The sequence below is a fragment of the Onychomys torridus genome, chromosome 10, assembly GCF_903995425.1.
Source record: "Onychomys torridus chromosome 10, mOncTor1.1, whole genome shotgun sequence".
Classification (NCBI taxonomy): domain Eukaryota; kingdom Metazoa; phylum Chordata; class Mammalia; order Rodentia; family Cricetidae; genus Onychomys; species Onychomys torridus.
This window is the reverse complement of record NC_050452.1, coordinates 18,492,398-18,511,200: the sequence shown is the minus strand read 5'-3', so window position 1 is coordinate 18,511,200 and position 18,803 is coordinate 18,492,398. Positions and strand designations below refer to the sequence as shown.

The following is an 18,803-nucleotide window of genomic DNA, read 5'->3' as shown; positions in this document are numbered from 1 at the left end:
GCCGTCTTTGTCCATAGACCCGGGATGGGTTGGGGTGGGCCAGCTGAAAGCCTGGAGGCGACTTCATAGGCAGATGGGGAGGGTTCTAATGCCTGTGCACCAGCATTCCCAATTCTTAGAAAGCAGACCTCAACTGGTTAAGATGCAATGTGGAAAGCATCACCAACCAACCAACCAACCAGTTAATTGCTTTAAAAATAAAACAGTAATATGAAAGAGAACAGGCACAATTACGTCAACATGAAACTCTCTTTCAGAGGGGGGGGGGGTGGGAGTGCTTTTTTGCTGGATTGGCCCACTACACACTCTGCTGTAAGGCCCCTGATGAGGTAATGAAACGTTCCATTGTTCCCAGACTTTCTCTTGTCATTTCCTATACATTCACCATATAGAGGAAGGAACAAAAGCCCCTTTCTTTGCAGAAAAACAGGGAAGGTGTTTAAGAACAAGTGGTGCTGAGCACATCTGCTCCAGGGTCCCAAGCTACAATTGGGGATGCCTGGCTTGTTGTTTTCATGCTCCCAGGAAGGTGGACAGCATGGGGTCTTTGGGCCTCCCTGCTCCCAGTTTTGGCACACAATCTCACCGGAGCTTCCTGTAATAGTCAGACCTCACTGCTGCTGGCTGGGGCCTAAGGAATCTTGTTACTGAATTCAAAAGATCTTCTGACTTTGGCAGTGAAACTGTGCCAGAGGCTCACCTTGTAAAAATAGAAAACAGGACACCCGAAGCTGTGCCTCCCTGGCCCCCCTCACCAGCTGTCTGCAGTGCAAAGATTTCCCCATGTGGACGGCCTGGTCCCTGGGGTGTGCAGGCTGATGGCCCAGCATCGCTAAGGTCTGCTCTTCCCGGACACCGCATAGTGACTGAGACAGTGGTGGGCATCTGCAAACATCCCTGGGACCCTGAGTTCTTCATCTCTGGCTAAATAACTCCTTAAATCAAAGGATCTTGCAGGGTGAAGGCTAGAGTTTTTGCCACTCTAGAGGCCTTCAGGAGAGGCTGGCTGCAATCAGAGCATGAGAGGAGGCATACTCTCAGAAAAGGCATACATGGGATACTGAGGGAACCCTACACTGAGTGTCTCAGCAGGGACTGTTTTCTTCTGAAACTATAGGACTTACTTAGACTGGCAAAGGCAGAAAAGTCCTGCTGAGGCAGGAGAGGGAGAACTAGCCTCAAGGCAGATATCAAACCAGCCTCATCAGAATGTCTGCAGGCAGCAGGGATTTCCCAGTGACAAGAGCAGGCAGTCTTGGGGTGAGGGTTTGAACCCAAGGCTCTCTGACCTAACTGGCCTTTTTTTCTCCACCAACCAGCTGCCCCTCAGCACCTTGTATCTATCCTTCCTGCCACAGAGGCTCCAATATTTTTGAGTTGAGATGTTAACACCCACAAATAGAGGAATGGAGAGGTGCCTGATGCCTAGGAGTTTGGGTGAATAAGATGGGCTAAATTAATTTTGGTAAAAAAGAATGTAATTCCACCAAGTCTTCCTGAGGTTTGTCCTAAGCTGTGGCACTGCCCAGTCTCTGAAGCACAGGACTCGATGCCATGAGCGTGGCTTCCCAACCACAGGAACACACAACCCTGCTCCCAACCGCTACCTTCAACCCACTCTGAAAACTATGCAATCCATACAATCTCATCAACTTCACATTTCAGTAGATTGATACTTTAAGTCCTTGAAAACTTACAAATAAGACAGTTCTAACTATTACTAAAAATAGTTCTCAAAACTTGAACGGGGCTTTGGGAGTCGCGGCTAAGACGTCTCTACAGTTCTATTTCAAAAGAAAGGCTCATCTGATGGGTGGATTTTGTTCTACTTATCTGTGTATGAATGCTCAGCTTATCTGAGATGCACCAAGTCCTGCTATTTTGACAAAACTGATTTTTATAAATTGGCACCCCATTATATCAAATAAAATTTGAAAGCTACTCAAGAAAAATCTGTAATGAATCAAAGAGGAGTTAAAAAAACAAAGCCTCCTTACTCTCAGTGGGGGATTTGTTCAAGGGACCCAGAGCTGCCTGGAACAAAGGACAGTACTATAAGCTACAAGTGTTCCTCTGTAATTGCGTCCTTATGAGGAAGTTTAGTTACAGACACTGCCGAAAGTACCAGCTCATAATAAACAATAGCAGGTCATAATGAGATAAAAACAATTCTGAGGATGTACTGTTGGAAAAGTTACTCAAATAAGGCATTGCTTTCAAAATATTTGATTTACTCTTAACTTTTTAGCTAAAGAAAGTGTTTTACAGTTTCTTTCCAGCATTTCCAAGTGGCCATCATCACTATTATTGGGCTTTAGAGCAGTTTTTAAGTATCAAGTTTTGCTTGAACTCAAGTATCGTGATACCACAATACAAAATAACATGTATGAACATGTACATAGTAACATACCTATACAGTACCAATATGTACACATATATTGAAATACATACATATGTATAAAGATGAGGCATAAAGACACATACATATGTTAGCTTTATATAGAGATGACGTGAGTCTCGTATCAAACTGGAAAAATACAGTAAGGAGCAAAGGGGAAATAAACTGCTAATCACTGACAGTTCACAGACTCACTGTGACAGCATTCTTCTGCACTGATATTTATAAATAGAAACCCTGACAGAATTGTAATCATACTGCACACACACTTTTAAGCTGGGCTGTGCAGCTTCACATTACATCATAAACACCTCGCAATGTCATCATGCTTCTTCGTTGCTTTAGAGCTTACAAGGCATCAAAGATGAAGAATTCTCCCACGCTGCCCAATATGCCCCCCCCCCTTTTCATTCTTATTATAGATTTATTTATAATTATCTTCAACTATGTCTTGGTGTATATGTTTATTTTCTTAAGATGAATTGCTAGATATCATGCCTTGTTAAAATTTCTCTCTACTAGGTTTAAACATTTCCCAGGAACTTAATCTGCTGGACATTTTGGGTAAAACACTCAAGTTGTTGAGGAACAAGTAAAATGGTGGACAAATCCATCTGTCATTTCCAGATCTTCAGTTTCCCCAATTTTCTGGGTAGATACCTCCCCAGTGCCCACTCCTTATACCCACACCACTAGACAGAAATTGTGGTATAGCATAGACTTTAGTCCACAGGGTCACCCTCTCTGACTGGAGGTTCCTAGCAGTGAAACAGGATGGTCCTACAGGCTGAAGTGTCACACAGGGCAGTGTATGATAGTATCTAACTAAGAGTTTGCACCCAGTGAATGATTTCTAACAGACTCACTGGCCTTCCTTTGTAGCTGACTGCCAACGGGCCTAGAGATAACCGGGAATACATTCATTGATACCACACCCTCCCAGACTCTGTGTTTCCAGTACTAAAAATCAGACAACCCAAGCAAAACTTGCCATTGAGAACACCACTGGAAACTTCTTGCCTGCTGGGCAGATGTGTCTGTTGGACAAGCAAGGAAGAAATTCAAAGCAAGAAATAGCAGCATGTGTGCTAAGTCCTTTAAACCAAGGGAACAAGGTTCTGTTGAGCAAAACCTTAGAAAGGTACAAAGACCTGAAGCCAATGGTGCACATCTTAACCCTTCTACTAACTGGCTGGTGCTCTCAGAGGCAAAGAGCTTTCCAGGACAGATGTGAAAGCCAACGACAGTGCCTCAAACCTTGGTTTATCCCTCTGTTCCAGTCAGGCTCGGAAAACATCTTCTAGGGTTTCTTGAAACTACAGAAACAACTAATCAACATGGATCCTATCCACACTGCTCACCTCTGGAAATATTACACTTGGGAATTTACGGAGAGAATAATCTCATTTTTAACAATTGTGATAAAATACCTACAAAAGCAACTTAAGGGAGTAAGGGCTTACTAATGTTAGCTCACAGTTCCAGATTACAAGCAGGAGCTTGAGGGAGTTGGTCATGCTACATCCATTATCAGGGACAGGGAGCAATGAAGAATGTAACTAGTGCTTAGCTCTCACACACCCTCTACTTTACACAGCACAGCATTCCTTGGCCAGAGGATGGGTCTTTCTACCTCAATTAACAGTCAAGATAAGATAATCCCCAGAGGCCCATCTCCTAGGTGATTCTAGACATTGTCAAGCTGACAAATAACACTAGCCCTTATAACCATAACCATACTCTTCCCCCCTCCTTTTAAGAAAAATGTAGCCCAGGCTGACCTTAAACTCACTATGTAGCCAAGGATGACCATGAACTTCCTGATTCTCCCGTTTCTACCTCCTGAGTGTTGAATTACCACACACATGGGTTTTATGTAATGCCAGAGATCAAACCCAGGGCTTCACGCATGCTAGGCAAGCATTCTGCCAATTGAGCTACATGCCCAGTCCCATGTACTTTCTTTTCTAGTGTTTGTAAAAAGTCTGCTGTATTGTTGCTGCTCTTTGTGTGTGTGTGTGTGGGGGGGGGGGTGTCTCCTGACCGGGCACAAATGGAAGCTCTGTGAAAAGACTAGACTCCAGCGAATTCCTTTTATCTGAGGTTCTTTCCCTGGGAGTAGGTGGCTCTTAAAAGACCCATAGATCATTCCTAAGTGTCATGTACAAAGCCTTATCACACCAGGACTGCAGTGGGTTCCATTCCCACTCTTCCAGGGCAGAGAGGGGAGGGTGCTTTGGCAGAAGCAGTGTCTGGCTCTTTCACTGGGCCTGACCAATGTCAGCAGCACAGACATCTCTACAAAGGTGACAGGGAGGGGTATAGGGTGAATCTGTCTGAGTGCAATGAATAGTACAATTCTAGTACAGCTGCCTTTATTAAGAATCTCAGCAAAACAAAGTGAGTAAAAAATCATTTAACAACTTTCAACTGCGAGACTGAAACTTGGCTTGAACTTGGGGCACCCACAATACTTTTATAACTTAGGAATCCCATCAAAGGAACCAGCAATGCACAACCATCAGCAGGATTCATAATTTTTTTTTCAAAAGGGGGGTAATTTTTATTGTAGATACCAGACTCACTACGAAACAAACCTAAAATGTAATTTATAATTTTATAAAAAAATTAAGACTTGAGTTGGGCTGGGTGAAACTTTGCAAGGTATTTCAGGTTCATTTGCATGGGATGAGGTGAAGTACACTCTAAAACTCATCCCCTCGGCTGAAATTCCCCAAGGACCTATTTGGTGACAGGCATGAAGGTTCTAGGGATCTGGCCCCTCAAACAAATGTGTTTGGAATCATGGAGCTTCCTGTAGTTGGGGGAGAGAGACAACCAGCACAGAGACAAGAGTCAGAGGTGCCAGATACTGGAAACTGAAAGAGATGAGTTCAGGATGGGGCATGAAGGAAGCGTTCACCCTAAAATGTGAAATCACTATGCAAAAGGTGTCACTTGGGTCCTGGGTGGGGACCTGGGCTGGGAGGGCAGCTGACAGTAGAGACCAGCTGAGCTAGAGGTTTCCATAATGCCCCAGGCAAGGAAAACAACTTAGTCCTGAGTCCTGGAAGAAAATATAGGTGTGTGGAACACCAAAAATTCAAAGATGTTGTCCTTGTAGCTAGGGAGAAATTTGGTGGCCTGTTCTGTGACTTCTGTCCCTCTGTCACCTTATGTACACAGAGGCCGTACTTTGGGTTTTAAACAGAGGGCTTTTTGTTGTTCTTGGTTTAGTATCTTATTTTGTAATAATTTCACACTTGCACAAACTTTTTAAAGTAGTGCAGATTTTCTGTATGTTCCTCATCAGGGCTTCCCAAATAGCAACATATGGCCCCATTTGTTTGCTCATATTTCCACTCTCTTTTCGTCTACTTGGGTCTGCTAGACAGACTGTGATTTTTTTCTAACAACTGAGAATGTTCTTACATAACTGTAGTTCAGTGATCAGAAGCAGGAAATTAACAGTGGGCCACGCCACCATCTCATTTACAGACCCTAGTCGGACCGAGCTGCATTCCCTATTAGGGGGCTTTACTCCCTAAAGGGTGGATTTTATTCTCTGGGACTTTTCTACACACTGGAAAGCTCTGAAGAGCTCTGGCTGTTCAGTAGAACATGTCCAGGCCCTAGTTCAGGACAGGAGGACCATTAAGGAGAAGCCGAGACCCTTTTTGGGTCACCGGGTCGGGAAAGCCAATATGCTGATTCTGTTTCCCACTTCTGGAGGGATCTACTGGGACCACTTGCTCAAGGCTTCGTGCCCCTCACCCCAGTTACCATTTGTCTCTGCTCTTCAAGCTGCTCCCACCTCCTTGTCACCTTCATTCTTTAGTCCTTTTATTGGGGGACATGTTTAGAAACCTAAAGCCGAGAGACAAAGGACTGACTGTCTTACTGTTAACAGTTGGCTCTCTGTGTTTCGGTCACTACCTCCTGAGTTGAAGACTTTACTCAGCTACACGCTTCTGCCATGATGTACCACCCCAAGGAGGGCCACTTGACCTTGGAACCTCCGTAACTCTCAGTCAAAATCATCCTTTTCTCTTTATAAGTTGGCGCCTCAGGCATATTTTGCTGTAAGGATGGCAAGCTAACACACTTATTGTTGCTGCACTACTATTTTGCGATCACCCAATGGTCAAGGACTCAGATCCCGGTCATATTTATATTCCAAAGTTGAATGAAAAGGGAAATAATGCTGTGTCCCTTTTCTTCTTCAGGTATTTATGATATTCCTGCCACTGATCTGGTTCCTTTCCAGGGCTCGGTGGAGAAACTAGGGACGGTGTGAACAGAAACACTTCCAGGGAACAAAAGCCGAGGAATGCACTACTCATATAAATGAATCCAAGATGCCAGGACACCATAAAATCGTTAGGACCTGCCGCTTTGATTCAGCACAGAATGTCTGCTGATGAAATGACAAGAAGGAAACTACTTTGAGGTAAGGTGAAAGATAAACAACCAGTCATTTGCATGTAGTTCTCTAGAGAACCAGAAGACATGTAATTATTAACCTTTCTAAACGAGGTCAACATCTGTGTTCTCTTTCCTAGAAATGTGGAGACTTGGCACCCACGACTACGGGAGGATGTTTACCACATCCCCCTGCTGAAGGCACTCCAAACACCCTTGCTTGCTTCCCTCCAGGGATTCTCTAGCGTTTTTCACATTGTTATGACTCCACTCAGGCTGGTTTAGAGAGTGAGGTGAAAGTCTGGGAGATGAGTACAAAGGAGAGGAGGAGGTAGGTGTTATGCTGGACACATGCAGCCTGCTGGGCAGCTGCATCTAGGAGTGGCAAAGAAAAAAAAAAGCCTTTCAGGACAGGAACATAGATGAAGGAAGACTCTCAGCCCAGCAATGCAGTTTTATATGTAGACTAGTGTCCCTCACAAGAATGAAAAGGCTGAGATTTAATGCTTGGTAATGGTGGTGAACAATTCCTCATGGAAGTGTCTCAGCCAAGACAGAAAGCTATGAGACTTTTCTCCTTTGTAATTTCATGAGACACCTTTGTTCTAAACCAGGAGGAACCACCAGAGGTATAGACTCTCGGTTGCTCATAGACCAAGTGTGGCCTACCTGAAAGGTTTGTGATTTTGAGTTAATTCAGTTGGGCGAATATTTAGACATACATGATGGGTCAACCTGGGGAGGAGACCCAAGTCTAAATATAAAATTTAGGTTTCATGAGTGGACTAATCCTTAGACTGGAGGTTACTTTATATAACAAAACAATAATTTTAATATTAATAGCAGCATTATGTTGCAATCTGGAGCATTTCAGATTTCACTGTTGGATGAGAGACACTTTGCCTGCATCTCTGACGAGCAGACACTCACATGCTGTGGGAGTAAGCTGCTCCTCCGCAGGGGGAATTGTGCATTCTAATACAAACACACGGAAGATGGCAAGCCAAGCCATCATAGGAGGTAAGCTAGCTTGTTTTCTGATGCTGTGATAAAACACTGACCAAAAGCAACTACAGGGAAAACGCTATTGGATGTCTAAATTCCAGATCCCAGTCTGTCACTGTGGGGAGTCAGGGCAAGAGCTCAATATAGGAACCATGCAGCTCGCTTTCCTTATACAGTTCAGACTCATTTGCCTAGGGACAGAGCTGCCCAGCACTGGGCTGGGCCCTTCTACATCAATCATCAGTCAGGACAATCTCTCACAGACATGGCCACAGGCCAATCTGATCTGGGCAATCTCTGAATTGAAACCTCCCTTCAGATGACTCTGGGCTGTGTCAAGTTGACAGCTGAAGCTAACTAGGACAGAAGCTAATCAGGTAAGAAGTTCACTAGCTGGCAGCTTTCCCATTTTCTAATGAAATTTAAAGTCGACACATCAAGTAAGAATTCGCAAATCAATTTTCCCAGGAACATGATTTCTGGCTCCTAGCAGACCAAGAGGCTCTTTCTGGAATCACCAATGTTCTTTCCTCTTGCTGGACCCTGATTCTGCAAAAGGATCTTATCATGTTGGTCCACATGCAGGCCAGGCACAGACTTACTCCCGAGGCTAAAGTATGGAGGTTCTTTCCACAAAAAGATAAAATTTAAAGGCTTATGTTTGCAGTACTCTTTCAAGATAAGAGAGATCTGAGGCTGTGGTAATCAGCCAGACTTCTCAAATTTATAGAATTTATATAAGATATTTATAGTGCAGAGAAACACTAGGCTGGGATTTCACATGAGATTCCTGGGATGATTTCCTGTCTCATTTTTAGCCAAGCACATAGTCTGCTCCAGGTCACGACTCCCTGATGTGATTGCATCATTTGTTCAGAGGCGAACAGAGACATGAAGGTACCGTCACGTCGTCCAAGCAGTAGGGATTATTTTCTGGCTCCAGGCGCTATAACGCTCAGGGCTCCAAGGACTTAGCAACACCACCAATCAACTGTGACAGTCAGGGCAGCCCTCACCATTTTATCTTGGGCAACTCAGCACCATATCCAGAATAGGCTCAGTGGGAACTGTTTTTATGTAAGTATTTTTAAAATATACGATATTCAATAAATATGTAGGTTTTTTTTTTTTTAAATGTCAAAAAAACCTCTAGATTAACTTGAATTTTCCTTGCTAACTTTTTCAGGTCCTTTAAAACCAAGCAGGAAATGGGAATTCCCAAGAATGTGGGAGAAAATACACACTTTCCCTAACTACAGAGATACATGTTTTCCAACCCAGAGCCCTGCACTTATTAGACAAATGTTGTACCACAGAGCTAAATCCCCAGTCTAAGATGGTGGTTTTCGCCTGGATGCCTTTGGAAACTCACACGGCTACTCCTAGTAAAACGCTATGCGAAGAACGTTCAGTTTGCTCAGAGGTGCTTGAGCTATGTGGGACTCGCTGTGGCACCTTGCTTGCACAAAGGGCTTACATGTGAACGGTCTTAGATATGAACTCTATTCTTTGACATTTTAGTTACTGACCACTGCCTTGCCCTTTCTGGACTTCAGTTGACATTTGAGCATGTCTCTGGTGGTCTGTTCTAGTCCACAAGGGGAGACGAGGATGAAGCAAGCATGCGTAGTGGCAGCTGTGGCATGAGGCATTTATTAAATATAGGAAGCAGCAGCTGCACTGTGCCTACATTTTCCTATGTGCTGAATTAATGTCACAACTGGTCTGAGAGGCTAGGGTCAACGACATCGGCTCCCTTGGACAGACAGGGAACTGAGGGTGCTGCTCAGGGGGGCCACCAGCCCTGTGCTAAGGCCTGGCTAGGGCTCACCTCCATACACTGGGCCTGCCTCTTAGTACAGAGAAGAAAGGCCACCAGCCCTGTGCTAAGGCCTGGCTAGGCCTCACCTCCACACAATGGGCCTGCCTCTTAGTGCAGAGAAGACAGGCCACCAGGCGGGGCCTCCCTGGAGAGATGTGAGGGAGCAGTAGGTCAGAGGAAAAAGGGATGGGTGTGCCAAACGTAGGATTTTATCTCATAATATGGGATGAGCTGATGTATGTCTTATGCTAGGCTGTCATGAGATGCTGGCATTGTCTCTGTCTTACTGCGGACGGATCAGCTACAGCCCAGGGACTCTTCTTTCAACAGTCACAATCTGCCTCAGGCAGGGGTCCCGATAACTTCTGATCTCAGAAGGTACCAGAAAAGATGACAGGACAAACTGTGGGGGCGCTAAGAGCAGAAGGACTAGTGGATGTGTGGTTGGGACCCTCAGGGAGGGACAGCCCACTCTTCACATGGTGGCCAGGGTTAGACTGTCCCACTATACAGGGTTCTCCTATAGCAGCTCATTCACTGAATGGCAGTTAAAGCCTCGGAAGACCCCACTCTGGTCATTAGTAAATGCAGGAGTGGAATCCTATGTAAGGCCATTAATTTAGCTCCAGAAAATTAATTTTTAAACTTAAGCAAAGAGAAAAGAACTGATTGGAGTTGAGACAATATTTATGCCCCATTAATGATGAGCCACAATATGAGACTAATTGTGTTTAAACAGCAAATGGAAAAACATGCTCTAACGAGTCATTGTGTGGCTACAGGAAATTCTATTGGCTGAAAGAAAGAGAAGCCTGCCACTGCTGAGCTTGTTATGAATTCAAAAAAGGCCCAGTCTACAGCACTACCTAGCATGAAGCAGACCTCCTCTTCCGAGTTCCCTGGATTCCCACTGCCATCTTTCTCAGCAGCTGTGCCCTTGAACGGCACAAGCCAGCCACAACTCCATTCACCATGTCCTGTTCATCGGGGCACCCCAGATAGTACCTCAGTTTCCCCTTTCACCACTACACGTGTCCAAGCACCTGGCTCACTGACTGGGGTGGAAAGGTTGTTGCTGAATGACAGTCCCAACTTTGGTCACACCAGCTTCAGCTGCTGAGTGCTGAGACTGAGTGCAAGCCCCACAACACGGAACAAGGCCAGGGCAGCTTCGGCTTTCTGCCCCAGATATCCTATCCCATGAAAGTTAAGTGTCCTCATGAAGGAAGCCAGCCAGCTTTGGTTCCCTGCAGCTAAATATATCCCAACAGTGGCTGAGGCAGCTTGGAAATCCATAAACCCAGCGCCCATGTTACTCCCACTGTCGTCTGCAACTAGGGCAGTGCTCAGTGATGTGGGGGTCTCTCCTGCCCCTCCCAACAAGGAGTGCCTCACCAGGCTGCTGAGTCCACAGCACCCTAGACAAGCTGCACTCAGGACAGTGGTTGTCTGGGGACGGTAATGAGTTGGGTTTAGACCACCCTACACTATCATCACAGCCCCCATGCAGGATGAGGAACAGAGCCTGGGAGCACTGACACTGTCAAACTCTAATTGGGGAAGGAACAAGTACCCTTGGCAGGTTTGGCTTTCAACATGGTAATCTCCAATGGAAGCTTTCACTCTTGGACAATTTCAGCGTCCCCAAGTCAAAGGATTAGGGGTACTTATGGGAAGTTCAGTTATATCTGCCAGCCATGAGGATGACCTAGGTGAACTGAGGGCTACTATGGCATAGCATCTGCCGAGAACCCAGCCATAGCACAGCCATTAACCTGGTGGCAGATTTGCCCTCTGGGATCCCCCAAAAGTACACAGAGTAGTTATGGAAGAGTTCCTCATCCTTCCAGGTGGAGCGAGAACTTCTCTCTGTATACCAGCATGTTCTTTTGACTTTCGGCTGTTCCTTTGTGCCTTTGCCTTGGGTAGCATCTGGCTCTTAGTGCCGGTGTTCTAAGCTCAGCAGCCAGCTTCTCGCTGCAGGGTCTGCCAAGGGGCTGGCACAGGCTAAGGGCTTGGGATGACAGCTAAACCAGACAGGTTGGAGAGAGATGGGACCAAAACTGCTGCTGGCCTTGCCAGGGCGGGGGCTGTTTGCTGTGCCCTGAAGAGGCCCTCTCCTGCACTTCCCTGACTCCGGAGGCCTCGATCTAGCTTCTGCGGGTAACTGAAGCTGCATGTGCCTGTCCTGCACTCGACAATGCTCAAGGTCTTTGGTGTTTAGCATGTGGTCACTGTGGCTGACTCAAGGGGTTGTCTCATGGTGGGTGGTGGTGGTGCACTCACACCCTCATCTTCTGAAGAATGGGCGCTTAGTGAGCTTGCTATCTGTGATAAGCAACAAGTCTTTCTCCAGAGTTGGGGTCCAAGCATCTAGGCCACTCTTGCCCCATTAACAGTCACTGAAAAACCCCTTGGAAAGGAAACTCAAAGGAAGTGGAGGAGGGACCCAACTCCCAACACAGGACTGAAGCATGCTTTGCTCTAAAGGCAAGAATGAGTTTCATCTCCCTGTTTGTTATATAACATCTCTACCTTTTCTTCCTTCCTTCTCACTCTGGGAACGAAGAATGTGTCAGGGAGGCTTCTCAACATTCCTTTGCCCCCAGGTCCTTTCCCAAGAGCTCTACATCTCCTCCTTTTTCCTATGTATGATAAACTGAAAATACTGTGTCTATTATAACTTCTCCTAACACTATGTCCTTTGACTTCATAAGAAAGGACAAATAATACCCAATCTTCCCCTTAGGTGAGCAACAGGAAGCAGGACCTAACTGGGACTCAGGCACTACCATGCCCACATCCCCAGACCCTGGACACAAGACCCAGCAGGCAGCCACAGGCTGCCTGGCACTCACTCTAGAAGACACTGTATTGACTTCATGAGTCTCAGATTCACAGAGATGAACACTAACTCTCCTCCTGGGTGAAAACATCATCATGCACTTCTGAGTCCTTCAACCCCATATTGCCATACACACAACCAGGGTTAAACTTGGTGGGTCACCAAACAAGACAGAGATGGGACAAAGAGATTTGCAGGGAAGAGGGAGGGGGTAGGAGGAATGTAAGAGGGGGAGGAGGAGGAGGAGGGAGAGGAGGAGGATCATCAGGATGCATTACATACATGGATGAAAAATTTAAAGAACAAATCTGGCTAATAAAACAAAAGCCCAGCTGTTAACTTCTAGTTAAGGAGTTATTGGCAGCTCATGGCAACAGGAGGAAAGCATGCTATTTTCTTCAGTGGTGTAGCCACTGATACATTGTCCATGCTCAGTAAATAGCCTTGACCCTTAATAGAACTCAATGGGTCATAATGAAAACAAGAAGGCTAGTGAGATGGCTCTGCAGGTAAAGGTACCTGTGGTCCAGTCTGAGGGACTGAGTTTGAACCACGGTATCCACACGAGAGAAGAGAACCGAGTCCTTCAAGTTGCCCTTTGTGTCCACACTCGCTGTCTGTAGTACTTGTGTGCCCCGCCCACCCTGCTAACATAAATGTACTAAAAAAGTTAACAACAGTGAAAAGACATGTGGGGGAAGGAGAGAGTGGGGAAGCGTCAAAGACAGTAATGGGGGATACCGATCAAAGCACACAGTTTACACGCAGCACGAGGTTATCAAGGAATAAATACGAAGTAAAAACAGCCACGAAGAGCAATGGCCTTCCACAAGGGAGAAACCCCCTCCCTGCTCTCACTGGTCCCAGTCGGCTTGAGGAATCTGACGGCAAACAGGCCAGTGTGCTGTTCTCATGAGGAGTCAACTCTGATCCCAAGAAAAACACAACCAGGCAAAATTCCCGGGTTTCCTTATTCTTACAAATTTGGACAATCAGTGGGGAGGAGGCTCATTTTCTTGCCAGCCAAGGCGAGGGCCAGACAGTACTTTTGTGGTCTACTTCAGGACAGGAAACTTGTAAACAACCTCGGGGACAAACCATACATGCTCATCAGGATCCTTACTCAAGGCAGAAGGTCACCAGGGAGGTAGACAGCTCAGATGCACTTCAGCATGTGACCGAGTGCGGAAGCCAGGACAGTGCTGGCTCCCAGACAAGGAACACTGACCTCACCTTCTAAGTCTGACAGTGCTGTAATGTGGGCGGCTCGAGCGGAGCTCATGGGGAGCAGTGTTCCAAAGCCAGAGAATAGTAGACAAGAGCCTAGTGCTTGCGAGCCTGGGGCTGCATGCCCCCAGGCTGCAGAGAGTGGTGCTTGCTGGCTCCCAGGTTCAGAGAACAGCAGAGGTGTGCAAGCGGGAAAGCACAGAATCCCCTCAACTGCATTTGTTTGAAAGAAGGTCAGGTACAACTCTATGCTGACCATGGCCTCGCTTTCCTCCATTGTAGGAGACAGTGACACTTGAACCGAATTCGAAGGGCCGGCCTGAGCAGTAAGTGAGCGCAGCAGTGCATGTGCCGCTCAGAACAGAGCCTCAGTGTGAGCTGTGTCTGTTATATTCATTCCCTAGCCATACTGCAGTAAGATGTGGTGTCCCGCAGAGCCCCAAGCCATCCTGCTCCCTAGCCACTGCTCAGAGAGTCTGAAATGTCAGATTCCCCTGCCAGTGTCTCTGATATGCTGAGTGGCTGTCACTGGGCAGTTTCTCACATGGGGGCAGTGACTAGATCTCTCCTTCACAGGACCACTTTGAAAGAGAAACTTAAGTTTTGAAAGGGCAGTAACGATCTCGGGGGTCAAGTGGCCATTCTTTGGCGGTGAGCAGGCCCCATTCAAAGCTAAGACCTCGAGAAGGAAACTCTGACTATATCCCATACTGAAGAGTAGGTGCTCAGGAAGGCCCCGTGCTGTAGCAGGGCTGGCAGACCAGGATGACCTGGTAGCATGATTTCTTTAAAAGAGCTGAAATTCATCTGCAAGTATCAAATCATTAATTAAAAGCAAACCAAAACACACAGGTAGGACTCTTTAAAACACAGTGATGCATTCCTCAGCCTGGTGAGAGGCTAAAGCAGTTGGATACCAAGCCTGAGGACCTTAGGTTGATCCTCTAGGACCCACATAATGGCAGGAGCGAACTGTGACCTCACACAAGTACCACAGCACACATGCTGCCCCCATAAATAAATAAAATTTTGTAAAACTACAACCATACATTTCTAACTTATTAAGTTGAATTTTGACCAATCAATTTAAAGGATTCATGAGACAGAAGTTCAGAATCAACCTAAAACTTCCCACCTTTCTCCACAAGGAAATGCATCACTATGCTGCAGCTAAGGACCACTCACCTGCTTGGTAGGTGGCTTGCTCGGAGGCGGCGGCAAGTTGCTCGGAGGAGCAGCAGCCGCAGCCGCGGCAGCAGCCGCAGCCGGGCTTCCAGGGCCACCACCAGAGAGCTCCGGGAATGGATTGGGGATGGCCGGAAGAGATGAAGTTCTCAGCTGCTGGTCTTCCTCCTGAGCGCGCCTGCAGGAGGCAAACACCGGTTAACGTGTGCCATCCTAACGCATCACAGCACAGCTGCTGCTGCATCTATGTCACAGAGAAAGGAACGTAGGATTTCTGGAGATGCTCGCATACCTGTGTTCATGACAGCATTATTCACAGTGGACAAAATTGGGAAGTAACCCACCTGTCCAACCGTGAATGGCTAGGATAGCAGAATGTGGTATGTCCCTGTGATGGAATATCATGTAGCCTTAAAAAGAGAATTATCTAAGAAATGAAGGGAGGATATTCTGACATATATTATAAAATAAGTGAGCCTTAAGGAAATTATGCTGAGAGAAATAAATAACCCAGGACACATACTGGAAGATTCCATTTGGGTTAGGGCAAATAGTAGAATTCAGAAAATAGAATGGGTAGTTGCCAGGTGCAGAGGAGCTGCTTATTAGTGAGTACAGTTTCTTTTCTATAAGATGAGAATATGACAGAGACTGGACATCAATTCTGAGTGTTCAGATACTTTAAAAGAGGCTACTACACTACCTATCTTTTGCTGCCCGGCACATGATGTTCTGTTGGCCATCTGTTCACCATGTACTCCCGTATGTAAAACAGTTTTGTGAAAAAGGCAGTTTTACTGAAGTCTTTGAAATGCACACATATCTAATCCTAGAGGAGGTTTCCCATTTCCTCATCTGAATGGCGGGAATGATGGGGTTGTACAGAAAGGTGGTTAGTACTACTCTGGGAATCACAGGTTCATGGAGCTATCTTCTTGGAGTGTCCTTACCGATTCATTATCTCCTCTGAACTCCTTGGCACTTCTGCAGCTTCACCTCTCCTTCCTTTCCTCCTTTGAAAAATCCAAAGCTCACTTGTCACACCATTAGGCAATGGATGATGAATTGGATATAATCATGAAAATAGCATAAAAACGAAGTTCAAAGTCAAAGCTACAACCGATGCAAAATGCCCAGTGCTTTTCTTTACAGAGTCCTGCTAGTGACCTCCTGACCACATTTCCTAGAGTTTCCTAGAGACATTTCATTCCACCCACCCACCCACATAACCACCCACCCATCCACCCACATACCCACCCACCCACCCACCTATCCACCCACATACCCACCCACCTACCCACCCTCCAGCAAGGGGACATGACCAGTGTGTTGAGCCTTCCTTTTAGGAGAAGCAGCCTGGTCTACTCCTGGTCTGCTCAGCATGTCTGGCCCTACTTTCATTTCAGCATGCCTTGGAACTACCTTTTGTATAGATAGTATCTTCAAATCATTTTTAAAATTATCTTTACAATCTTAATAATTCATTTATCTATTATGAGCCTTCTTGGGAGAACTGCTACTTGAAAATTCACTGTGTGACCACTAGCCTGACCAACCAACCTCTAACCTCAAATGAAGATCTGTCTTGCCACTTTGTGTGGACTGGGAAACGATCTTAAGATAACAGATCTCCCAAGGTAGGAAGGACATCTGTGTTGTGAAACATGGGAAAGTCATTCCTATACCAGCTCGATGATGTGGCAGAAGGCTTACTTTTATTGTTAACAAATCCTGCTCTTCCTGTAACGGCCTCAGCCTCAGCATCTTTGATCTACAGAACCAGACAGGACTGTTTCTGATGTCCCAGCAGCTCACAAAAGCCTCCTTCTTTAGTAGGGTGTTTTGAAAATTTATAATTTCAATTTTTAATGTCATTAAAATTTTTTTAAAACTATAACATTTCACAGATACTGCGCAGAAGCATAATTAAGGGACATTATGCAAAGATGACAGCAATTCCTGTTACAGAGGCCCACATTAAAAGATTATCCCTGAGGCTACAAAATAAAGTGTCTGTGGAGAGGGACTGAGACTTGGGGATATCAAGGTGGCTACAAAACTGCCAGGACCTGGGAGGTGGAGGTGGCCATGCTTCCAAAACCTTGCCTGGCTCATCTATCTGAGAAGTCTCCCTCGCCTGAGCCTTCCTCCTGCTCCATTAGCCTGTGGGAACCACTGGGAACTTGCCCATAGTGTGCACCCAGCACCCATCATGACATTCTATGGCAGCAGTTTTCAACCTGTGGGTCATGTATCAGACATCCTGTACATCAGATTATTTACATTATGATTCATAACAGTAGCAAAACTATAGTTATGAAGTAACAACAAGATAATTTTATGGTTGGGGTCACCACAACATGAGGAACTGTATTAAAGGGTTGCAGCATTAGGAAGGTTGAGAACCACTACTCTATGCCTTTCTTATGTAGGCTAGAGAGCAAACTCTCCCTTCCCCTGCCTATCTCTGTTGTGAGGCTGGGCTTTTCGAGTGACTTAAAGCGACAACCTCAGAGGACTTGGGTGAGAACGACTCCAGTTAATAAATGAGAAATTTTATGGAGCCTGTTGCTCATTGCTCAACAGGTGTGTCACTTTATAGAGCATGGTCAATTCTGTTCTAACCATTTAAAACAAGTCTCACTTGATGCTGAGAGACAAGAGACACTTATGCACCCGAGAGAAGAGCCAACGGCAGGCAAGGAGGTGCCAGTCACGTGGCAGTAGTCAGCGCTGCTGTCCTACTGATCAGATACACCAATGATAACACAGAAATGACAAGTTCAGCTAAAATCTGAAGCTGAAATATCCCGGGCAACATATGAACTCTCATCAGAAGCCAGGTTCTCTGGTGTGACCCTCCTCCTGACACACCCTTGGGCCCTTTCTCCTCTGGGCTTTAAGAAGGCTCCTTCATGCACCCTCAAGGCAGCTTTGGATGGGCAGCTAGTAGACCCTTGAGCCTTGGAAAAACTCATAAAGAAGTGAGTTTCTCTTCCAGACTCAACAGAAACCAGAAATGGGTGAGAGGGTCAATTCACCCCATGAATATAACAAAAAAACAGCCTGAAAGGCCGCTGACCAAGAGTCCAGCACCCTTCACCACCTCCTAGGAAGGAGGACACACTTAGGGGACATTAGTTACCGAGGCTGAAGATGTTTCTGGAAGCATGGGGAAGTAGAACATTCCAGACTAGGCAGTGCCGAGAAAGTACAGCCACTACAACTCCAGCTGGACAGAGGCTGGGCAATAATCCCAAGCACAGTCCACTACACACACATCTGTGAATTCCCAGAGAGGCAGGAGCAGGCTTGTAGCAAGAGCTCATCATCCTTGCTTGGTCATGCACGCCTGAAACTCATGGAAGCCCTGAGACTGGGCCAGGCAAAGGCAGTGCTCCTCAAGAGCTGCCTTCCTCAACTTGGTTGGTTTCATAAACTGGAGAGGACTACAGGCCTATCTTCTGAACACTCTAATTACCCTCCTTGCTTTGGCTCAACACAAAGCCAGCCACTCCCCCACTCCTGCCTGTTTTCTAAATCCGTCCACAGGTCACATGCTTCCTGCTCAGCAGTACCCTCAACTAACTGCACCCTCCTTCATGGTGACCCCATCACCTACAGGCCTGTGGGCTCTTCTGACAGCCCTCACGTCAGTACATTCTTTGCAGCCATGATGACCTCTTCCTCCTGCCCCACAACCCTTAAGGCCATAACTGCACTGCCTAAACCAAAACATATCCTCTTTTATATGTTCTAAACCTTCCTCTGCCCAGTTGCTGGGAAAGGTAGAGAAGCCTTTTAGAGCCTGATCTTCGCTTCCACTTCTCAGTCTTCCACTTTCTTATTAGCTTGGACTCAGCTTGGAGACCTGCCACCTCCCAGGAAGTTCCCTCAAG

General features: G+C 46.2%; 1 protein-coding gene across 11 annotated transcripts in view; it reads right to left on the bottom strand.

The window, feature by feature from the left end:
- Grb10 (growth factor receptor bound protein 10) overlaps positions 1-18,803 on the bottom strand; it is a 114,479-nt gene that overhangs the window by 23,030 nt on the left and 72,646 nt on the right. For 8 of the 11 annotated variants that reach the window (XM_036200724.1, XM_036200715.1, XM_036200716.1 and 5 more), the window contains exons 4-5: positions 15,855-15,938; positions 14,905-15,082 (exon numbers count right to left, since the gene is read on the bottom strand). In XM_036200724.1, the coding sequence (XP_036056617.1) occupies positions 14,905-15,082; positions 15,855-15,938 (262 nt within the window). The remainder of the gene's footprint in view (positions 1-14,904; positions 15,083-15,854; positions 15,939-18,803) is intronic. The other 3 variants (XM_036200717.1, XM_036200719.1, XM_036200720.1) reach the window with 2 other exon arrangements.